Source organism: Oncorhynchus keta, chromosome 15, assembly GCF_023373465.1.
Source record: "Oncorhynchus keta strain PuntledgeMale-10-30-2019 chromosome 15, Oket_V2, whole genome shotgun sequence".
In the NCBI taxonomy this organism is placed as follows: domain Eukaryota; kingdom Metazoa; phylum Chordata; class Actinopteri; order Salmoniformes; family Salmonidae; genus Oncorhynchus; species Oncorhynchus keta.
In genome coordinates this window covers 41,260,709-41,285,531 of record NC_068435.1, presented here as the reverse complement: position 1 = coordinate 41,285,531, position 24,823 = coordinate 41,260,709, and the positions used below count along the sequence as shown (strand labels likewise).

At 42.6% G+C, this 24,823-nt stretch overlaps 1 protein-coding gene across 3 annotated transcripts; it reads left to right on the top strand.

Moving 5' to 3' along the window:
• The first annotated feature begins 10,863 nt into the window (after nt 1-10,863).
• Nucleotides 10,864-23,356, top strand: LOC118394946 (ATP-sensitive inward rectifier potassium channel 10-like). Of its 3 annotated transcripts, none has more exons than XM_035788655.1 (6): nt 10,864-11,176; nt 16,452-16,797; nt 17,759-17,970; nt 18,394-18,525; nt 20,467-20,644; nt 20,917-23,356. In XM_035788655.1, exons 2-6 carry the CDS (start codon nt 16,452-16,454, stop codon nt 21,318-21,320), a joined length of 1,272 nt encoding a protein of 423 aa, XP_035644548.1. In that variant the 5' UTR covers nt 10,864-11,176; the 3' UTR covers nt 21,321-23,356. The 3 variants fall into 3 exon arrangements, with proteins under 3 accessions (XP_035644548.1, XP_052320082.1, XP_052320083.1); XM_052464122.1 differs by lacking the exon at nt 10,864-11,176 and adding an exon at nt 13,608-13,789; XM_052464123.1 differs by lacking the exon at nt 10,864-11,176 and adding an exon at nt 13,617-13,789 and having other exon boundaries at nt 16,484-16,797.
• Nucleotides 23,357-24,823: the final 1,467 nt, after the last annotated feature.

Below are 24,823 nucleotides of genomic sequence, written 5' to 3'. Positions count from 1 at the left end.
TTTTAAAACACATTTCCTGCAATTGTACACATTTTGCCATGCGGTCGAAAGAAAAATGTGACATTTTAAAGCGGATTTTCTGCAGTTCTACACATTTTGGCATGGGAGGAGAGAAAATATTCTAGCTTTAAAGCAAATGTCCTGTAATTTTACACATTTTACCATGACTTATGCCAAGTTCATATGACATCAGTGAGATTAACTAGCAAAATCCATTAGGGCCCCCTAGAGGTCAGGGCCCCTAGGCCCGTGCCTTGAGTGCCCAGTCAGTAGTTCAGCTACGATTACTACAAGGTTAAGATAGCTGGCTGGATGAACTTACCTAGCAATCTATAAAATGTTAGCTAATTCAGTAACTGTCAGTGACTGACATAACAAATGGGAAACTGCTGATGCATTGCTAAATTTAATTTCAAAATGGCACGTTGTGCATTTTACTTTCCTAACTAACAGTGAGTTGAGACACTGACCGACTTCCTGTTTGGGGGCCCCCTAACGGCCGCTTACGTCACTTATGTCTAGAAACGGCACTGTGTGTGTGTGTGTGTGTGTGTGTGTGTGTGTGTGTGTGTGTGTGTGTGTGTGTGTGTGTGTGTGTGTGTGTGTGTGTGTGTGTGTGTGTGTGTGTGTGTGTGTAAAGCGGAGGTAACATTACCGGTAGCAATGAGCCAAGAGCACTGACCCCGCCAAGTACAATACCCCCTAATTTCTCCTCCTCTCTTTTTCTACTCTGTCCTTCCTCTTCCTCTGTCTATCCGTTAACCCCTCTCTGAACCTGTTCTTACAGTGAGGAAGTGATTTGGTTTAATATAAAAAAAAATATTCAGCATTCCAAAAACTATAATGCTAAGATTCTAGAGCAACTTCAAAACGGCCAAAAAGTGAAGTGACTGAGCCAGAAAATAAATGTTTTCAAGAGAGGCTTCTTAGTTGTGCAGTTCGAACTCTGAATGACCACCATCATCCAATACGGGGGGGGGGGATTATATAAAATATTTTTGAGGGATGCATTTTGACATATAATGCAACATGTATTTGAAATGCATCTGAAAATGTATTTGTGCATGTACATGAAATGTAACACAAAAACAATTTTAAATATGTCATATACAATCCGGAAATGCATCCAAAATATATATTTGACATGCAGTTCAATTAAATGTAACATGAATAAACACTTAATTACCCCTTAATATGTAAATGTTTTATTCAAAATAATTCTGCAACTGAATGATTGCATCTAGTGGGGTGTTCCATCTAGTTTCATATCTGTAAAGAAAAAGAAAACGTTGAATCAAATTGGGGAAAAAATATAGATTGATTGAGCGTTTATTGAAAACATGTTCAACTAAAGATCAATCTTACCTTCAATACTGACACTGAGCCTCACTGAGCCTCAGATATCAGGCAGGCACCCTCAGTTAGCACCATCGATGTTGCTGTGGACAGGGGAATGAGTAATTAGGGCGGTATTTATTAATTGCAGATCAGCAATTTTGAATTTAAAGTGACATACATTGTTCTGAAAAAGGATTGCAGCTAACATTTTTCTTCCACATTTAGTATATTTCCTTGGACAAAATTCTTAGCAAGCCTTTCATTTCTGCTATCAATTATGTTATGTCCTTCCACAATGCTCCACAGCACATTCTCTCTCAAGCCTATGGAAACAAAAGGGGACAGACACATTTGAAGAGAGCTATTGAAGTAATTAGAAACAAACATGACTGTCAAAGCTTACAAAGTCATGAAGCTATCTTATATCTTCACATCTTTAAAGAAAAAGGAAATGGTGGATCAAATTTGAAAGAAATGTACATGACCAAAAGTAATGCATCAAAAATGCAAAAATAATGCTTCTATCATTAAGATTTCAGGCACCATCTGTTTGCATCCCCAATGTTTCTGTGGAAAGGTTAGGGGGATGTATTAATTGCAGATCAGCTATTTAGAATTAAAAGGTGCTGCATGGTTTTACATGTTCTGAAGATTTGCAGTTTAAAATTATTCCGACGCATTTAGTCTATTCCCTTGAACATTCTTACCTAGCGTTGACCCACACAATTCCAAGGCTTGTTCATCTCTTCTGTAATTTGCACTTCCTCGGGTCTGCACAGTTTATTCTCTCCATTCAGCATATGGAAACAAAACAAATGCTCAAATACATTACAATCCCTTTTAGGCCTGTGTATTAAATGTAACAAAAACCAATGAAGAGGAAACAACAACAGAAGCTCAACAAAGCTAAGGAGAAATTGGTATCTACCTCAAAGATAGCGAGCGGTTAGCTGCTAGCATGTGACTGTTATACAAATGTTATCAAATGTAACCTTCTAAAATACATTTCATTAGCGTTGTTCATGTAGACAAGGACCACAAGACTCACAAGATTATATTATACACACTATATTCAAACTCACTCACACACACTACACTGGCACTCTCACATAAATCCCACAAACATTCACATACACTACATACGCACACACACACATATCCGACACAACACAAACACACGCAAACGCACACACACACACACACACACACACACTGCTGCTACTCAGTTCTTTATTTTACTCTTATACTCTTATTATCATCTATTCTGATGCCTGGTCACTTTACCCTGCCTTCATATACAGACACCTGATCTGGTACGGTTACTCCCTGTATATTCCTCTTACATTATATTTGCATAATTTTTTAAAACTCTATATTGTTGAATTTCAGAGGAAAGTCTACACCCATTGTTTTCGGTTGCATGTGACAAATACAATTTGATGTAAGTACTTCTTATACAAGCACACATTTGTAAAAAATAAACAATTTAAGAGCCAAAAGGTGTATAACGGAAATAAATTGTTATCCTTGACTTGCATGAAAAAAGTGAGCTATCTAGCCAGCTATCTACTTTTTGGGGGCTATACTTATGAATAGGAAAAACCCACTCGGTCAAAATACCTAAATTATTCAGTACCAGTCAAAAGTTTGGACACATCTACTCATTCAAGGGTTTTTCTTTATTTATACTATTTTCTGCATTGCAGAATAATAGTGAAGACATCTAAACTCTGAAATAACACTTATGGAATCATATAGTAACCAAACATATTTTAGATTCTTCAACTCTTTGCCTTGATGACAGCTTTGCACACTCTTGGCATTCTCTCAACCAGCTTCACCTGGAATGCTTTTCCAACAGCTTCAAGACAAGTTCCCACATATGCTGAGCACTTGTTGGCTGCTTTTCCGTCACTCTGCAGTCCAACTCATCCCAAACCATCTAAATTGGGTTGAGGTCGGGGGATTGTGGAGGCCAGGTCATCTGATGCAGCACTCCATCACTCTCCTTCTTGGTCAAATAGCCCTTAAACAGCCCAGAGGTGTGTTGGGTAATTTCCTGTTGAAAAAACAAATGATTGTCCCACAAAGCGCAAACCAGATGGGATGGTGTATCGCTGCAGAATGCTGTGGTAGACATGCTGGTTACGTGTGCCTTGAATTCTAAATAAATCACAGACAGTGTCACCAGCAAAGCACCCTCACACCTCCTCCTCCATGCTTCACGGTGGGAACCTCACATGTGGAGATCATCCGTTCACCTACTCTGCTTCTCACAAAGACACGGCGGCTGGAATCCAAAAATTATAATTTTGGACTCATCAGACCAAAAGACAGATTTCCACTGGTCTAATGTCCCAAGCAAGTCTCTTCTTTTTATTGGTGTCCTTTAGTAGTGGTTTCTTTGCAGCAATTCGACCATGAAGGCCTGATTCATGCAGTGTCTGTTACTTGAACTCTGTGAAGCATTTATGTGGGCTGCAATCTGAGGTTTAGTTAACTCTAATGAATTATCCTCTGCACCAGAGGTAACTCTGGGTTTTCCTTTCCTGTGGTAGTCCACATGAGAGCCAGTTTCATCATAGCGCTTGATGGCTTTTGCGACTGCACTTGAAGAAACCTTCAAAGTTCTTGAAATGTTCCAAATTGACTGACCGTCATGTCTTAAAGTAATGACGGACTGTCGTTTCTCTTTGCTGATTTGAGCTGTTCTTGCCAAAAAATTGACTTGGTCTTTTACCAAAGGAATATCTTCTGTATACCACCCCTACCTTGTCACAACACAACTGATTGGCTCTAATGTATTAAGATGGAAAGAACTTCCAAAAAAAAGAACTTTTAACAAGGCACACCTGTTAGTTGAAATGAATTCCAGGTGACTGTCATGAAGCTGGTTGAGAGAATGCCAATCGTGTGCAAAGCTGTCATCAAGGCAGAGGCTAATTACTTTAAAGAATCTCAATTATAAAATATTTTTTTATTTGTTTAACACTTTTTTGGTTACTACATTATTCCATGTCTCATTTCATTGTTTTGATGTCTTCACTATCATACCACAATGTAGAAAATAGTAAAAATTAAGAAAAGCGCTTGAATGAGTAGATGTGTCTGAACTTTTGACTGTCTGAAGTTTACAAATACATTCAAACTCAGTTTTTCACAACTCCTGACATTTAATCAGAGGAAAAAATCCCTGTTTTAGGTCAGTTAGGATCACCACTATTTTTTTCAGCTTTTATTTCTTTCATCACATTCCCAGTGGGTGAGAAGTTATCATACACTCAATTAGTATTTGGCAGCATTGCCTCTAAAATTGTTTAATTTTGGTCAAATGTTTCACATGCCTTCCACAAGCTTCCCACAAAAGGTTGGATGAATTTTGGCCCATTCCTCCTGATAGAGCTGGTGTAACCGAGTCAGGTTTGTAGGCCTCCTTGCTCACACATGCTTTTTCAGTTCTTCCCACAAATGTTCTATGCGATTGAGGTCAAGGCTTTGTGATGGACACTCCAATACCTTGACTTTGTTGTACTTAAGCCATTTTGCAACCACTTTGGAAGTATGCTTGGGGTCATTGTCCATTTGGAAGACACATTTGTGACCAAGCTCCTGCAGTAAAGCACCCCCACAACATGATGCTGCCACCCCTGTGCTTCATGGTTGGGATGGTGTTCTTCGGTTTGCAAGCATCCCCATTTTTCCTCCAAACATAACGATGGTCATTATGGCCAAACAGTGTTTTTGTTTCATCAGACCATAGAACATTTCTCCAAAATGTACAATCTTTGTCCCCATGTGCAGTTGCAAATGGTAATCTGTCTTTTTTATGGCGGTTTTGGAGCAGTGACTTCTTACTTGCTGGACGACCTTTCAGGTTATGTCTATAAAGGACTTGTTTTACTGTGAATATAGTTACTTTTGTACCTGTTTCCTCCAGCATCTTCACAAGGTCCTTTGCTGTTATTGTGGAATTGATTTGCACTTTTCTCACCAATGTACGTTCATCTCTATGAGACAGAAAGCGTCTCCTTCCTGAGCGGTATCATGGCTGCGTGGTCCCATGATGTTTATACTTGCGTACTATTGTTTATACAGATGAACGTGGTACCTTCAGGTGTGTGGAAATTGCTCCCAAGGATGAACCAGACTTGTGGAGGTCTTGGCAGATTTCTTTTGATTTTCCCATGATGTCAAGCAAAGAGGCACTGCGTTTGAAGGTAGGCCTTGAAATACATCCATAAGTACACCTCCAATTGACTGGAATTATGTCAATTAGTCCATCAGAAGCTTCTAAAGCCATGACATAATTTTCTGGAATTTTCAGAGCTGTTTAAAGGCACAGTCAACTCAGTGTATGTAAACTTCTGACCCTCTGGAATTGTGATACAGTGAATTATAAGTGAAATAATCTGTCTGTAAACAGTTGTTGGAAAAATGACTTGTGTTGTGCACAAAGTAGATGTCCTAACCGACTTGTCAAAACTATAGTTTGTTATTAACAATACATTTGTGGAGTGGTTGAAAAACTAGTTTTAGTGACTCCAACCTAAGTGTATGTAAACGTCCGATTTCAACTGTACTAAACAAAACATATAAACGCAAAATTGAACAATTTCAACAATTTACAGTTACAGTTCATGTAAGCAAATGAGTCAATTGAAATAATTTCATCAGGCCCTAATCTCCGGATTTCACATGACTGGGCAGGGGCGGGGTGGGCCTGGGTGTGCACCCACTTCTGGGAACGCTTGCAAAACAGACCAAACAGAGCAGGCTGGCTCGAGAAGTCAATGAGAGAAATACAAAATTAATATTTTGTTGTTAATTTGTTTTTAAATCTAAAGGCACAACCAGTGTCTTAAGTAGTTGAACATGTTTTACTACAACCTCGAGAAAGTGACAAACTGCCAAGTTTTTGAGACCTGCACGTGCTCAGTTCGTCGCGAAACGACCGTTAGACCCAATAACTTGTTTCTATGCATGAGCTTAGATAGCCAATGTTGCCATGACATCGCCTTCAAGTGTGATTGGGGATTTTGATTGGAGAAGCAGTATTAACATATGTTCATACTGTACTGCCTTTGGCTATAATGACAAGCTAACATTGTAAACACTACCATGTGAATACCCTCTATGCCTATGAAATAGGAAGCAATGTAACACCCATTCAAAACAGCTTTCATTTTTGAACTTTCAAACTACATTTCAATCGGATACAGGCTTTACTGAATGGACAACAAAGACAGAATGCAACATGGAATTTGTATTTAAATAGACTAGGGTAGGCCTCCTCTCTGAAGAAATGCTCCTTTGAGGTAGATGTGGATGACAGATAATCCCTTAGCATGGGAGCTGGAATCGAAAATTACTCACCAAGAAGTAGGGATACAGCAGAGCAAAGGTCTAAAGATTGAAGACAAGTTCATTAGATATCAAAGACATGCAAGCAAAGTATAAAAACAGATGTGCATTCTGCTGTCATGGAAATAATTCAATGTTTACTCATGCAAGGTGCGCTGAGTGCAGGATTAAAAACAACGTATTATGTGTTTTGTTCAAATAAGACATCTGCAAGTACATCTACCCAACAACATATTCCACAATGTGAAAAGTATGATTAACATGAAACGCTAGCTGAGTGTTGAGCCCAATAGTATATGCCGAAATACGGCCCAATGCTAGCGTGCTGTGTGCTAGCATTGTAACATTTGAAATGTATGATTATCAAATAACCATCAAACGACTGTGAGCGTGTTTGAGATTGGGTACTCGCAAGATTGAGGTACTTTAGCTATGTGTAGTTAGATTTGAGGGATCATTGGGCTGCGAGGATGGCCGATTGAATTGGCCTGACGTATGACTTGCTGGGCAGAGGCGGGGGAACTCCTGGGAATGGAAATGATTATGAATGACAGACTGCCATGTAAGCGCCTAAAAAGGGTAAAGATTACATTGGCTGACGAGCGTCCTTTATTAATTATGACAATTGCGGCTTAACTTTCACGGTGAACAGTTATGCGTTTCCCTTCCATACATGGCCCCCAAGCCCCACAGATGGGACACCATTCGTGAAGAACTTGAGGGGATCCGAGGACACAGGCATCTCATCAAAGAAACAAAGAGATGCCGTTCCAGCTATTAAGCTACATAGACCAAAACCGGAGGTCTGAATGGCAGCCCTCATCCAGGATTACTCGGAACCTGGACTGAGGAAGCTAGCATTAGGAGCCATGATATAAAGGCCCGCCCTCGAGGGATGATTCGCATCACAAAGTTAAGTTGTCCAGTAGAGACAATAAGTCACATTTCCTGATGGGCTGCCCATCAGTGAAGGACTACACTGATTCGCAGATCCGTAGCAGTTTATCTAGGGGGAGGGAGGTGCACATATTGGTGCTGTCTGGAATTATGCCTAGGAACTCGAGAGAAGTCAGGGGTCTGACAGTTTTCTCCTCTGACAGCTATGAATTTGTTCAGAAGTACTGAGATAGCGTGGCCTGAATTGTCGGGAGGGAAATTGTTAACCAGAAAATTGTTTCGAAGATGCCACACGAAAGGCAAATGGCAGTTAGTTAACAAGATCCAACACAAGGCTTCAGACAGAGAATGTCAAATATGGGGCTACTCCTGCACCCGAAGGAGAGCCTGACAACTAAATAATACTGCGATTCCCACATGACACTAAACATGGGCCATTATGAGCAGTGGAGTGGCATGATTTTGAAAGCATCTGTGATGTCTACTTTGGATAACTTGGAGCCCGTAACCACCAGCTTTATGAGCTTAATAGCATGATCCAGGGCAGCATAATACAGACTAAAATCTTTGTGGGGAATGCTCTCAATTACTGACATTATGAACTTAAAGAAAGGATCTTCTTATCCAACAATTGCTGCACTACCACAATTGGCTTATTGAGAGCAGACTGGAGATTCTGAACTTTGTGACTGCCCACCTTAAAGCCCTGGAAAAGACCAGTGACCAAGTAATCTACAAAGGGGGTGCCAGGATGGTACCACAGTTAGTGGCCAGGGCTTGGATGTTGACTGGAGTGGAAGTTTCTTTAGAATTTCTTTGAACCTTTACCCTTCCAGGAGGCCTTCGGGGGGGCATAACCGGCATGGGCAGACAGACTTGGGGTAAGGATCGAAGCATGAGATGCAGATGTAGAGGAAGATGTAGAGGAAGAAGCTATTATAGAAGGTGCAGACATTCTCATTAAAATTACTGCATATGGGGGTGTTATTATGAAACTCCACCTGGTGTCCCTGGAGGTCAGACTTGACAATGAAACTTGGCGCTGGATCACGGAGGACCTCTGGAGGCTTAACTCTGAAAGCAGCTTTTAGGCACATCCCGGGGCCTGCCCTGGCTGGCCACAATCTGGGCAGGTTAGGACCCTAGCAGTGTGTAAACATGGGCACTCCGGAGAAGAACATCTCAGGAATGGTTGCGGGACCCCCACTTGCTACTTTGGGCAGTGCAAGTGAGGCTGGAACTGATAACGGAAGCAGAGCTGCCTCCTTCGATCACTTCGAGTCATGCTTCAATAGAGCCCATGGTGTCGAGGGCACCGGGTCATTGGTCACAGCCACAAGAAGAGGGGCCTTGTTAAAGGTAGCCTCAGCGGCGGGGTGGGGAGTAGAAGAAGAAGGACCAGCCTGGTCGAGGGCACTTCTGCCCTCACGTCTTGGAATCTTCCCCTTTGCTGATGAAGCCGATTTCTGGAGTCTTTTGTTGCCTCTGGGTGAACCAAGGACAGGACTCCATCATCTGGGCGGCAGGGTAGCCTAGTAGTTAGAGCGTTGGACTAGTAACCGAAAGGTTGCAAGTTCAAATCCCTGAGCTGACAAGGTACAAATCTGCCGTTCTTCCCCTGAACAGGCAGTTAACCCACTGTTCCTAGGCCGTCATTGAAAATAAGAATTTGTTCTTAACTGACTTGCCTAGTTAAATAAAGGTAAGATAAAATAAATAAATAAAACCTGGGAGTTGCAGAGAAGAGCACATTTGTAGCCAGTTGGAGGAACTCATGGCTGGACATGCCTTCCACCACTGTGATACCCTTATCGGCCAGAATGCCCAGAAGTTGGGCGTTTCTCTCACTCCTTCTTGGGGAAATCCTGGTCGTAGAGGAATCACCTGGATTGCCCGGGCGTGGGTGTAGATTGACGCAGATTGATCGTTGAAAAAAAGGGGATATTTCTCCGTCTGACACGGAAAGCACTGACCATCGCTTGGAAGACTGTTGCTGTAAACAACACTAGTGAGCCCATATTATGCTTACTGAATAGATATACAAGTGACACCCGTTCAGACCATCCTTACTGATTGAGGTTTCGTAAACCACATTGTGGTTTTATCCCGTAGGGTATCACAATGCTTGAAATTCTGCATTGCACTGAAAGTATTATTTTGACCAGCTTTTTAACCTGGGGGGGGTCAATTATTAGGCTTCTGTGGTAAAATAGAGCTAGATTTGAACTTTCATTGATTATTTGCTACTTTATCAGCTATTTGTTTATCTGATCAGTGGCCCTTTGTTTTCCACTTTAAATGTGTGTTAACACTTCCCCTGGAATCTTATTCCTTCTCTGTCTTTCATTAGAGAAACGCTTGGTCACCCTCTTATTCATAAGCCAGGGCTGAGTCCCAAATAGCACGCTATTTCCTATATGGTGCACTACCCTGGCCAGAAGTAATGCACTATTATATAGGGAATAGGGTGCCATTTGGGACACACTCAAGGAAAGCAGTATTCTCCTCACGGATGTTTCTCTTTATGTGTTCCCTCCAACAGGACACCGTGTACAGACGCTCTTGGCCACATGCAATGCGGGCAGCGAATACAGAGGCATTGAGGGCATGCTAAGGGGCATTTCACAAATGACACCCTATTCCCTATATAGTGGCCCATACAAAAAGAGTACACTTCATAGGAAATAAGGGGCCATTTGGGATCAAACAAAAAGAGAGGGGGATAAACAGCAAGATGCCCAAAAGAACAGGTGGCCATCTTCAAAGAAATTGATATAGCATACATGATTTAATGCAATTGACAACTAGAAAACATGCCCCCTTCCAAAATGGATGGAAACAATTCAGTGTAGTGTTCATTTCGTAGAGATATGTTATTTATATTTGGTAAATATGACTAAGGGGTTAAAAAGCACATTGGGACTGCAGATAATGTGTCCACAAAGACAGTTAACGGCCAAACTGCAACACTTCAAACCACCACAGCAAGATGCGGACTAGCTCTGGTCCAGTGCGTTACGTGCGGCTAGACGATGAGTCTTAAGCATCAGCAATACGCACGTAACACCCTGGACGAGAGCCATCATCGGACATGCTCGGTAGGATAGACCATTGACGAAGTGCTGCCAATTACAGCAATTACACGGCCAGCCGAGAATAAGAGAGAGAGAGAGAGAGAGAGAGAGAGAGAGAGAGAGAGAGAGAGAGAGAGAGAGAGAGAGAGAGAGAGAGAGAGATCAACTGACCACTTATAAACCCAACACAAATCTTGTCACAAATCTACGGCTTGGTTCAAGAGAAGAGCCTGAGCTATCAATGATAGTTTTGTGTATTTTATATTTTAAAGAAGGTATAGGCTATCTATTTCTAGTTGACAATCTTACTGTAGTTTCTTCCAATACACCATCCAAGTTGGATTGCAATGACTGGGTTGCATGAGCATGCGTATGATAACAATGCAGACAAGTGCACTAGACAAATGTCAAGGAGTCTCACGGTTTAGAACTAGAAGAACTTTGCCTTCTTCTGACGCACTTTCAATTAGTTTTTAAACACGGCTTGCAAGACACATCAAGTCAAGGTAAGTTCAACTTTTTGGGGGCAAATAAGTATCACTTCAGATAAAGATATAAATGTATTTTGCTGATTGGCCTTTCAATTAGGCCCACTCTCCAAATAAAGATGGGGAAATAATAATAAGATGATCAACTACAGTATTACTAGCTAGGTTTCCGTCCAATTGGCGACAGATTTTCTTGCAAATATTCTAAACCGTGTTTCCATCAAATTGCCTTGTTGCAGATCAAAAAAAGATGTGTGATGACATGGGGCACATAAAAACGTACCAATATTTTTTTGCGGTTAAAAAAATACAAGTAAATGGGGTTCCAGCTCATGTTAAACTCTACAGGTCGTTTTGTCACGACAAAAATTGCAATACGTAGCGAATGTGCCCACTCTTTGCACTGGCCAACAGCTCACAGACAACGGTGCGGGTGCCTACCTACAAGATGAGAATATTATGGAAAAAATAGTCAAATCAAAAGGCTGCCAAGCATCGATCATCATGTCACCAGAATATCCCCGAAAAAAATCGAAAAATAATAATATATATATTAATAAAAAATATGAACAAAAGTAGTGTACCAGGCCTTTACTAGTACTGTATATAGCTGTCTGTAGCAAAAAAAACATATTCTGCTGCAACACTACACTATCAGATACAAATGAAACAGCCGGTATTTATTAGTTAATATTTCAAGGTTGCTTAATTAAGGACTTACATCAGAGTAGCCTTCATTAATACCTCAATAAATATGAAGAGGAGATATTACATTTACATGATCAATTTCTCTAGTTTTCATTGGCTACCTCTTTCATTTCATAACTTGGCTATTTTGGGTCAGTGGGAGGGTTTTGCAGTTGATGAGTGACATATGACTGTTGATCGAAAGTCACGACGCTTCAGCATCCTAAAAGGTGTTTATTTCAGATGTTTGTTAATTCATGGTCAAATACACATCAACCTATAATCATAATCTATAACCTATAATCATAATGCCTATCATTAAAACAAATAACCCACTTAGTAATGTCCTCTAATTTGGAGGTGACACGTGACAATTGGTGTGTGCCAGAGACTTAACCAAAGAGTAGGCTAATAAGGGAAACACATTTTCACCACGGCTTCGTGGTTCCTGCACCATGTTACATCTCTACTGCACGGCCTGGGGTCAATTCAAATGGACGCCAATGTATTACAGAAGTCAAATGAACGAACGTTTTTGTAAACATTGCATCAATTTTCAATGATCCCCGAGTTAACCAAAACAATAGAGGAACAGAGGACAGCATATGGATTTCAAATATATATATTTTTACATTTGATTTGATTTATTGGACAATGTCAAACACAATTCAACCACAAATGTGGGTACAGTACATTTACAATAATGGAGGATAACACCAACAACATGTTTTACTACTTCTTTCCATTGTGGTCCTGGAGCAGAGAAGGGAACCTGAGGGGTTGTGGAGCTCTGTGGTTTGGCCATCACTTTGGTTATACAGAGGTTGTTGATTCTGCTCTTCACAAGTCCTCAGTGTCAGCCCTAGCTATGGAAACACAATGTCCCTCGTATAACTTCAAGGTGAATTCACCGGTGTCACAGTTGAAGAGCAGCTTTCAGTAGCTAGCGATGAGAGGAACAGCTGTACGGAACTATTCAGTATGGATCTGGAAGCAGTGATCTGTGTAAACTGAGGTGGTAATTAACGTTATGTTGTGTTCCTATGACGGCTTCTTTCTATGCTGTGCAACAATGAACGACGATTGGTGTGTGTGTCTGTGAGAGAGATGGAGAGGGAGGGAGACATCGTGAGCGGTAAAGAACGAGAGCGGGGAAGAGAGAGAAAGCGAGGAAGAGAGAGATAGGGGTAGAAAGGGAGAGAGGGAATGGGGGCAACAGTGGGGGTAATAGCGTGTTTCAGTATCTACTTGTGGGGGATTACTCTACACTCTGGAATATTAACGAGGGCCTTTTGTCACAGATCTCTTTCTCTCTTTTCCTTTCACACACCAGGCACACACACACACACACACACACACACACACACACACACACACACACACACACACACACACACACACACACACACACACACACACGCACTCACACACGCACAGCACACACACACACACACACACACACACACACACACACACACACACACACACACACACACACACACACACACACACACACACACACACACACACACACACACACACACACACACACACACACACACACACACACGCATGCACGCGCACGCACGCACACAGACAGTCGTTTTTGTCAATGGTCTCTTTTGTTCCTTTCATCTCTGACCCAAACAAAGCATTCCTGTGTACACAGGAGAGAGAGGAGAGATAGAGAGGGAGCGAGCGAGAGAAAGGGAGAGAGAGCAAGAGGGTGAGAGAGGGAGAGAGAGCAAGAGGGTGAGAGAGGGAGAGAGAGGGAGCAGGAGAGGGAAAGGAAAAGGAGAGGGAGATCAGGAAAACATGCAAAACGCCTTTGTAGTTTAGAGGGACAAGTTTTGATTCAGTTGATCATTCTGATATTAGAGTAATAATACCGTTGTACAAAAGTAGATGTGTTGTCATGGAGATGGAATACATCCTATTGGAAAGGTATTGATTGGTTACGCTTCTTCTTTTGTTAAAGTTTTTATTAATAAGATGTTATCTTCTTGTGTACAAGTTGTAGGCCTTGAGGCTGCACATTCAGAAAAAAGGGGGGGTGAGAAAGAAAGAGCGTGTGTGTGAGAGAGGGAGAGAGGGATGAAGGGGGACACGGTGAAAGTTTTCAATACTGTCATTGTAACTATGAAAGAGTTGCATAACCAGAGATGTGTAATTAACAGTAATTGCTTACGTAAAACTTTGCATTGTTGCTGAGCTATTTCGGTGTTTATTTTTTACGTCACTTAGTTGGAATTTGTGTGTATGTCGTGTGTATGTCGTGTGTATGTGCATGAGAACATTGTGTTTTTTGTCAATGTGATTTTAAAAGGTCTTATTACTATACTCCTGTAGACTACAATCACTGCCTGGTAACATCAGTGACACACAATGGGGGAAATACTGTGTGTGTGTGTGTGTGTGTGTGTGTGTGTGTGTGTGTGTGTGTGTGTGTGTGTGTGTGTGTGTGTGTGTGTGTGTGTGTGTGTGTGTGTGTGTGTGTGTGTGTGTGTGTGTGTGTGTGTGTGTGTGTGTGTGTGTGTGTGTGTGTGTGTGTGTGTGTGTGTGTGTGTGTGTGTGTGTGTGTGTGTGTGTGTGTGTGTGAGAGAGAGAGAGACAGAGAGAGAGAGAGAGAGAGAGAGAGAGAGAGAGACAGAGAGAGAGAGAGAGAGAGAGAGAGAGAGAGAGAGAGAGAGAGAGAGAGAGAGAGAGAGAGAGAGAGAGAGAGAGAGAGAGAGAGAGAGAGAGAGAGAGACCAGCATGAGAGTTAAGAAGGGAAGGCCTATAAAAGCCTCCTTAATTTTCCATCTGTAAAACCCTGATGAAGGCTATGCTACGGGCCAAAGGGTATTGGTTTTAACAATAAAGAAGAATTTATATAATTCACTGACCTCTAGGAGTTGTTGAATTCAAGAAGGGACACGGCTTGAAAGGTGCAGGGCAACCAGAAAGGGAATGTTGGCCTTCTTCCTTGTTAACTCTTATCGCCATATCCTGTTTCTAGACAGAAGTTCACTCTTTGTCCACTAAAGGGCCCTCTATTTGGAATCAGCAGCACAGTCACGTCTCTTTTTACTTCATCTAGATAACCTCAGTGTTTTTAACAGAGCATTGGCCTTAATTTAATCGGCCCAGTTTCCCTTTTTGTATGGCTCACAAAGTGAGTCCCTGTATCTATTGTCTGTTTTGATGCAGTAATGTTAATCTGGTCAATCCTAATTCTACACCTTCTTATTCCCATTTCCCTTATCAAACCATTTTATCTCTCATTTGTGTCTCTCCCACTTCTCTTTGCCATGTTCAACTTCTGGTCTACGTGCTTTGTGGAAGTAAGTGAGAGAATGACATTAGCTTGGTTTCCATCCAATTGGCGACAGATTTCCACGCGAATATTCTAAAATCCGCGTAAATATGAAGTGCAAATTGTCACACCAGCGATGCGTTTCCATCGAACTGACTTGTTGTGGATAAAAGTAGTTGCGTAATGACACAGTGCACATAAAAGTCACTTTTGCCGTTAAATTGCGAGTGAATAACAAAGATACAGTAATAAAACATACGAGTTAAATGGGTTTCCATCGTATTTTCAATGGCTTTGTCACAAAACAATTTGCGTTACATTGCAAATGTGCCCACTCTGGTATTGGTTCATGTGCTCTAGTCAACAGCTTTGCAGATACAGTACGAGTATAGACTACATGATGAGATTATTATGGACAAAAGTGCAAGAATATGTTTATTTGTCAAACGGCAACCAAGCATCGATTATCATGTCACCAGAAAAAGACCTTCGATATTTATTGGAAAGGAGCATCAAGCTCATCACCTGGCACTTTCACCACCCTGTGAAGTTCATCGTAACTTATTTCATCTGTAGCCTAATAAACTGCATGTCTTCCTGAGTCGTAGTGGAAGGACCACACACCATATCATCGCGACTTCAAGTTTACTTCGATATGATGGTTATTATATCAATATTTGCACATAAAATGGTGTGACTTTACTCACATACAAACTGTGGATGGAAACGTTGTTACTGTGTAGGACGCCTTTGTCCCAAATGACACCCTATTAATTATATAGTGTATTACTTTTGACAAGAGCTCATAGGGCCCTGGTCAAAATTAGTGAGGGAATAGGTTGCCATTTGGGACACACAATGTGTGGAATCTGCATGTGCTTGTTTGGTCCCTCGTCATGTTGTGTTTGTGTCTTCATCTGTTCTGCAATCTTCCAGCAAAATATGCATATATTTTTTTAACTTTAAGGCTACAGTGCAGTACTTTCGCATTACAATAGTCATGCGAAAGTGCAGTAATTCATTTTATAGTTCTACATTGCCATTTTGAGACTCAACTCTGACAACTGGTTTTGATGTTTTGTCGATCAAAGCTTGAGTGACTTTCTAAATGTTAATGAATTGCAATGCTCTTTTGTTGCTCTTGTGTGGTTTGAGAATATAATCTTAATAGCACTGGTTAACTGGTTAACTGGTTAACATCTGTACTGCAGGATGTCTAAACGTTATTTATAGTTATTATTTCATGCCCTGTCACTGTGCCAAAGACGTCACCTAATCAGTCTCTCCTTCCTTCCTGTTGCGTTGTGACAGATGACATCTGCCACGCCCCCTTCCTCCCGAAGCTGCTCCCCTCAAAAGGTGTGTCACTCGCAGACGCAGACGGACGTTCTAAAGCCCCTATTGGGCCCCGGGGGCTCCGGTGGGGGCGGGACCTTGAGGAGGCGGAGACGTGTTCTGTCTAAGGATGGGCGGAGTAACGTCCGCATCGAACACATCAGCGGACGGTCGGCCCTGTACATGCGTGACCTCTGGACGACGTTCCTGGATATGCAGTGGCGGTGGAAGTTCTTTCTCTTCACCCTCACCTTCACGGGGACGTGGTTCCTGTTCGGGGTTCTGTGGTACCTGGTGGCATTAGTGCATGGAGATCTGCTGGGTGAGAGAGTGGAGAGAATGGAGACATTTTAAAATCCTCAGTACTACAGTACAATTCGCTGTCCCACTGTCGTTTTAGATCAGTACAACTAAACAAAAACCACCAACTCAGTTTTGTGTAACGTACATTGGTTGTCCAAAATGGCACCTTACTCCCTACATAGTTAGTGCACAACTTCTGACCAGAGCCCCTTTCCCAATCTCTCCTCTCACTCTCTGGCCTTTTCTTGTTTGGGCAAAAGTCCGTCCTCTGTCTATTCTCCTCCGCCCTCTCTCCTCCGTGACCCGGAAATCAATAAGTGGTCGAGGAGTGTGTCAATTCTTTAGTAGGCAAAGGTTAAGATGGTCCTCCCCTCCTCGATAGCCTCCTAAGTGGCGAGGAAGCACGAGTCTAGTTGGACTATTCTACCCATTCGGTCCAGTTTACCAGTCTAGTTAGACTGTTAGATCCTACAGCAGAAGAGTTTGGATGTCTTCCACACCCCCTTTGAATCAGCTGTTGTATTGTCGAAGGAGAAAAGCATGCACATATTTAAAAACGATATGCTACTTATCTTTATATCGACAAAATGGTTTTCACAACTAACTTCATTTGCTTTTATCACTTTATGTATTTTGGGATCCACCCCTGTAAATGACCCGCGAGTGGAGAAGTACCTTCTCATTTCATACAAGCGTATTTTCGTCCACGTTCACTCTTCTCATCGCCTCTCTTCGATTACCCTTGACCATTTTCCAAAGGAGGCCAGAGAGGACAGGGAGAGGATGCAGGAGTTGAGCAAATCTAATTGAGAAAAGGCCTCTGTCCTCTCTCTCTTTCTTCCTCTCAATCTCCCTTTGCTCTCTCTCGTCTCCCTCACTCTTTCCTTCTCCTCTCTTTCTCTGTCCTCTCTCCTCTCTCTTTCTCACTTTCTCTCCTCTCTCTGTCTCCCTCTCTCTCTCTCTCTTCTGGGCCCTCTCAGAGTTCAACCCACCGTCGAACCACACCCCGTGTGTGCTGCAGATGCAGACGCTGACTGGGGCATTCCTGTTCTCGCTGGAGTCCCAGACCACCATTGGCTACGGCTTCCGTTGCATCACAGAGGAATGTCCAGCTGCTATCATTCTCCTGATCCTGCAACTCGTCATCACCATGGTGCTGGAGATCTTCATCACCGGAACCTTCCTCGCCAAGGTAGAGTAAGGCTTACTGAGCACTGCACTTGAGGACAAAACACACCGTGCCAATGAACGGTTAAAAGCAGCAGACGGCCGTCCTATCGCTTCTGAACATTGCCGTCATGTTCTGTTCTTTCCCGTCTATTCTACATCTTGAATTGCCACCAATAATGGACTCCCAGCTGGTGATTGCGTGACCACCCACTGCTTTCAAACGTTCGTTGGCCATGGTGCGTTTTGTCCTTTATACCTTCTTACATGACTTGGGTCATCATCGCTGTTTGAAATCTCTGATACACACATTGTTGCGGTCAGTTGAATTGCTCATTAACTTCTACGTGTACTTCAATTGTTGAATGTCTCCTGAATTGACTAAATTGAAATGGAATTGACACCAAACCTGAACACAAGATACAATAGTCTTTACTGCTTTCCTCAGGTGGCTCGGCCAAAGAAGCGAGGTGAGACGGTGAAGTTTAGCCAGCACGCCGTGGTGTCCAGTCACGAAGGCCGACCCTGCCTCATGATCCGAGTGGCCAACATGCGGAAGAGCCTGCTGCTGGGGTGCCAGGTAACTGCTGGGGTGCCGGGGGTCAACAGCAAGTGTAAAGTACACTGAACAAAAATATGAATGCAACATGCAATATATATATATATTTTTCTCATTGAGTTACGGTTCATATTAGGAAATCAGTCAATTGAAATACATTCATTTGGCACTAATCTATGGATTTCACATGATTGGGAATACATACAGTATATGCATCTGTTGGTCACATATACCTTAGCGAAAGGGTAGGGGCGTGGATCAGAAAACCAGTCAGTATTTGCCTCATGCAGCGCAATAAATCTCCTTCACATAGAGTTGATCAGGCTGTTGATTGTGGCCTATGGAACGTTGTCCCACTCCTCTTAAAAATTGCTGGATATTGGTGGGAACTGGAACTGTCGTACATGTCGATACAGAGCATCCCAAATATGCTTAATGGGTGACATGTCTGGTGAGTATGCAGGCCATGGAAGAACTGTGGCACTTTCAGCTTCCAGGAAGTGTGTACAGATCCTTGCGACATGGGGCCATCCGTGCATGATGATGATGAAACATGCTGTAATGGCGGCGGATGAATGGCACAACAATGGGATCTCGTCATGGTATCTCTGTGTATTCAAATTTCCATCGGTAAAATGCAATTCTGTTCGTTGTCCGTAACTTATGCCTGCCCATAACATAACCCCACCACCACCATGGGACACTCTGTTCACAACGTTGATCAACAAACCGTTTGCCCAAATGACGCCATACCTGCTGCCTGTCATCTGCCCAGTACAGTTAAGACCTGGATTCATCCATGAAGAGCACACTTCTCCAGCGTGCCAGTGGCCATCAAAGGTGAGCTTTTGTCCACTGAGGTTGGTTACGACGCCGAACTGTAGTCAGGTCAAGACCCTGGTGAGGATGACGAGCAAGCAGATGAGCTTCCCTGAAATGGTTTCTGACAGTTTGTGCAGAAATTCTTTGGTTGTTCAAACCCACAGTTTCATCAGCTGTCCAGGTCGCTGTTCTCAGATGATCCCGCAGGTGAAGAAGCCAGATGTGGAGGTCCTGGGCTGGCTTAGTTACACGTGGTCTGCGGTTGTGAGGCTGGTTGGAAGTGCAGTATTGCCAAATTCTCTAAAATGATATTGGAGGTGGCTTACGGTAGAGAAATTACATTCTCTGGCAACAGCTCCTGCAGTCAGCATGCCAATTGCATGCTCCCTCAAAACATTGAGACCTCTGTGTCATTGTGTTGTGTGACAAAACTGCACATTTTAGAGTGGCCTTTTATTGTCCCCAGCACAAGGTGCACCTGTGTAATGACCATGCTGTTTCAACAGCTTCTTGCTATGCCACACCTGTCAGGTGTATGGATTATCTTCCCACTTAACTTTCTCTTTTACAACCTGTCTGTGATGAAGAAGAAAAATATGAGCAGAGTTGATCCTCTCTAAAATCAAACGTGACGGGCTGTTGTCCCCTTAGCGCAGGGGTTTTCAAACGTTTTAACGTCAAGCACCCCAAATATTATGAGCCCCTTGGTGAGGACATGAGTCTGAGAAAATTGTGCAGTTTTAAAGCAAATGTCCTACTACTCTACACATATATGCTATCTGAGCAGGGCCTGCTCTCGCCTTTTGGGGCTAGAGTTTTGTTTGGGGGCCTTTGCACCCTGCCGCCGGGAAATAATAATAATATTAGTTGGGGCCCCCTGGAGGTCAGGGCCCCAGGGCAGAGTGAGACAGGAAAATGCAACGGTTATTTGTATACTGATCAAAAAACATGTTCTGTAGGTATTATAAGGTATTATAAAAAAACTACATTTAATTTAGTGTAAAAAAAATTAGAAGAAAATGCTTTTTGTTTATTTATAAACATTTTCCACGGACCCCCTGGCACCCCTTTGTGGAACCCCGGGCGTCCGCAGACCTCAGTTTGAAAACACCTGCCCTAGGGATTGTGTGCACCCCCTAGGTGACGGGGAAGCTGCTGCAGACATCTCATACTAAGGAGGGGGAGACGGTGCGTCTGGACCAGAGGAACGTTCCCTTCCAGGTGGACACGTCCAGCGACAGCCCCTTCCTCATCCTCCCCCTCACATTTTACCACATCATAGACGACAACAGCCCGCTCAGGGCCTGGGCCGCCAAGGGTACGCCTGGTTATTACTGTGGGAATGGATCTGTGTGTGCATCCCAAATGGCACCCTATACGCTATATAGTGCACTACTTTTGAACAGGGCCCTATGGGCTCTGGTCAAAGCAGTGCGCTGTATAGGGAATAGAGTGCCATTTGGGACCAGCCTAGAACTACGGGAATGGATCTGTGTGTTTGTGTGTGCGTCAGGGCCTTTAATTTGAGATATCTTTCTCTCTCTCTCTCTCTCTCTCTCTCTCTCTCTCTCTCTCTCTCTCTCTCCTCAGGCGGAGGATGGACAGATCCTGAGCTGGCGGACTTTGAGCTGCTGGTTATTATGAGTGCCACGGTAGAGCCCACCTCAGCCACCTGCCAGGTGCGTACCTCCTACCTGCCTGACGAGATCCTGTGGGGGTACGAGTTCCCCCCTGTGGTCTCCCTCTCCCCCTCAGGGAAGTACGTGGCCGACTTTGCCTTCTTCGACAAAGTGGCCAAAACCAAGACCACGCCCCTCTTCAAAACATCCCGCCCACAGAGCTACCATGGCAACGGAGGAGGAGGAGGAGGGGGGGTGGAGGGGACTGACCCGGAGAAGATCCGATTGGAGCAGAGCTACAGGGAGAGAGGAGAGGAAGGGAGAGGGAGGGTCAGAGACAGTAGCCCTCTCAGTGTCCGCATCAGCAATGTCTGAGAGCCTACACACTGAGACGCATACACCAGACCTGGGTTCAAATACTATTGGAAATCATTTGAAATACTTTTGTCTGTGCTTGATTGAGCTTTGCCTGGCTTAATGGATCCAATAGAATAGTCCGGAAACCGCAAACCCTGCCCATCTGGCACTTCAGTAAGACTAAAGCAAACTCAAACTGTTTGAAAGATGTAAATAGTATATGAACCTAGGTCTAGCATACACTGGATTCTAAGCAGGGTCTGTTACAGTTTACTACAAATATTGAAATGATTAATTCATTGCTTGTTGTTTATTTACATGAAATTGGTACGTATAGAAATATTGAGGGGCAAAGTGTGTTATGGCTGGAGAGGGGGAAGCCCTGGAAAGGATTTGAATGCTTAGCGTGGATCGCAAATGGCACCCCACTCCCTTTATATCCCCTACGGGCCCTGGTCAAAAGTAGTGCACTATATATAGGGAATAGGGTGCCATTTGGGATTCAGACATTGTACTGATGCTTCTCTGCCAACGTACTGGACATCCGTCCATAAATACACTGTAAAAACATACAAATATGTAACACTTTAGAATGCCTTATGATTTTGTTATTTGTTATTGGTACGTGCCAATGTACTGTAGAATATGCTAGCTTAAAGCACTTTGGTGAAATGATAACACTAATGTATCAATACAAAGAATGTAGACCTGTTGTGGACTTTGACTGGATATGAAGAAGACGAGAGAAGATGATTTTAAGGTGCTGTGTATAGTCGTCAGTATGCCTTTTCTGCACAGATATATCTGTTATTGTTGATACAGAGGACTGCAGTTAGCACTTTATTAAGTACATTTGCACCTTAGGAGCGTTTGTAGCACTTAATATTACTGGAATGTATATAGATTTGTGCTTGTAACCCAACTAAAAGCACTTTAACACTGGATGAAATGTTTGAATGATGCTTTCTATTCATATTTTATGATTGGGATTTTAACAATTACGATTTTGTCGATTTTCCTCTCTTCAGTCAGTTTGCCATGTGTTGTTTCTGTGGCACATCGATAGAAAATAATATTTTTGTAAATAATCACAAACAGCCATTTAGAAGGTTCAATGCTAACAGCAGGATACGTTCTAGGCCTTTTCGAGACACCAGATTGCCTTTACATAGAGTCAAAAAACACTCCATTCCCTATAGTGCACCACTTTTCACCTTTGATTAAGGCCCACAGGGCTCTGGTCAAAAGTAGTGCACTATATATGGAATAGGGTGCCATTTGGGATGCACACCCAGGGACTCACATGAGTACAAGCTTCTATTTCTTCCTCTGGTGGTAATCATGGCTTCATGTGTAAAGTAGGCTTCGGGGAAATTTGGGTGGGGTAACTTAAGTTGAGAGAGGTGTGTCAAGACCTAATCATGGCTTTAGATTAGAATATTAACCCATGCCTTCATTTGGTTTACAGGAGAGAACGTACACGGACTGTTGGTATTGCTGAGGTGTTTTGAGAGGAAGCAAATGTGATTATTGTGATTATGGTGTCCATGATTAGACTTGGGTTCAAATGCAATTGGAATCATAACAACAAAAAAATCCTGGCCTTGATTGAGTTTGCCTGGCGCAAAGGAACCAATCGAATAGTCTCAAAACTGCAAACTCCACCCAGACTCTGGCAGTCTAGACAGACTGAAGCAAATGCTAAGGGGCAGGTTTTCCAGACAAAGATGAATCCTCGTCTGAGACTAAAAAAAACATTTTTAATGGAGAGATTCTCCATTGAAAGTGCTTCTTAGTCCATGTCAAGGCTTAATCTGTGTCAGGGAAACTGGTCATAAAAGTAAATATTTGTAGCCAGGTCTGATCATGATTTTGCCATTATGATCTCTCAGAGGCCTTGAAGCCTGAGTGCTTTGTTGATATGAACTATTAACTGTGGGAGAGGTTTGATATTTTGTCTTCAACTTGTCTAGGTTTTTCACTGGAAAACTTGAATGTTGTCTTCTAGATCTTTAACAGCATAAGCTAATTTGAAATAAAGAATTATCAAAGTATAGAGGAGTCATTTTTTAAGATTTATTTAAAATATTACACTGAATATATGTGTCAGTAATTTGGTAGGGGCTGCCCTACTGGACATGTACATGTTGAAAATACTACAATTTCACAATAACAAATCTCATTGTAACACAACTTGGCTTGTAACATGAAAATGCATTCTACCCCATCTTCTCTTTCACAAACACTTGCGTTTGGTGCTCATTTTCTGTCCCTAAATACATTAAAAATGTATTGGAAACAGGTTATCAAATCATTTCGCATGCCACGGTACATGTTAGAATTGCAAACAGAATGTGTTTATCATGGATGTAAAAAGCTCGTGGAGGAAGAGGAAGTAACTTCAAGACAAAAGTTTTTGAATATACTCTAGATTTAAACATGTTTTGAAGCTGTTACATGTCGGATTACGAAGACTCAAATTAAACAAAAACATAAACAATTGAGTAATATAGCAATTTTGGATTTGGATACTTTAATGTAGCCTCTTACTTGGGAGAAAAAGTTAACAAAGTGTTAGTTAGGCTCCAGGAAAGTCAGTAACAGGAAACTGCGCCACAAGGTCATTTGAAGGATGGAAACTTCTCACTACCAGAAAGTCACACCACAGACCGCTATGCATAGCTCAACTCATTTTTGGACATGTCTGTCAATCGACCACAAATAAGTGGGCTGAAAAACCTGACACACTCTCTGTGCATCAAAGTGAACTACGCTTTTAGGCAGATTAGGTTTCCTTCATGGATTTCTACTTCATAAAGTTGCTGAAAAGTAATGTTTTCTGAAACAGAATAGTTGAAATCGTGTGCATCATATCCTTGTTCTTTATTGCCAAGGTACTTCTGTATTAGTTGTTAACAAAGGCAGCTCTAGGATGCTCTAAAGGCAGCTCTAGGATGCTCTAAAGGCAGCTCTAGGATGCGCTAAAGGCAGCTCTAGGATGCGCTAAAGGCAGCTCTAGGATGCTCTAAAGGCAGCTCTAGGATGCTCTAAAGGCAGCCCTAGGATGCTCTAAAGGCAGCTCTAGGATGCTCTAAAGGCAGCTCTAGGATGCTCTAAAGGCAGCTCTAGGATGCGCTAAAGGCAGCTCTAGGATGCTCTAAAGGCAGCTCTAGGATGCTCTAAAGGCAGCTCTAGGATGCTCTAAAGGCAGCCCTAGGATGCTCTAAAGGCAGCTCTAGGATGCTCTAAAGGCAGCCCTAGGATGCTCTAAAGGCAACTCTATGATGCTCTAAAGGCAGCCCTAGGATGCTCTAAAGGCAGCCCTAGGATGCTCTAAAGGCAGCTCTAGGATGCTCTAAAGGCAACTCTATGATGCTCTAAAGGCAGCCCTAGGATGCTCTAAAGGCAGCCCTAGGATGCTCTAAAGGCAGCCCTAGGATGCTCTAAAGGCAACTCTATGATGCTCTAAAGGCAGCCCTAGGATGCTCTAAAGGCAGCCCTAGGATGCTCTAAAGGCAGCC

What these genes read in the sequence shown, in the direction of transcription:
- LOC118394946 (XM_052464122.1), top strand. Translation starts at nt 13,751, where the DNA reads ATGTGTTGTCATGGAGATGGAATACATCCTATTGGAAAG. An exon ending in GCCTGCTGCTGGGGTGCCAG is followed by an intron (nt 18,526 to 20,466) that starts GTAACTGCTGGG and finishes TGCACCCCCTAG; the next exon opens with GTGACGGGGAAGCTGCTGCA. An exon ending in CAGGGCCTGGGCCGCCAAGG is followed by an intron (nt 20,645 to 20,916) that starts GTACGCCTGGTT and finishes CTCTCTCCTCAG; the next exon opens with GCGGAGGATGGACAGATCCT.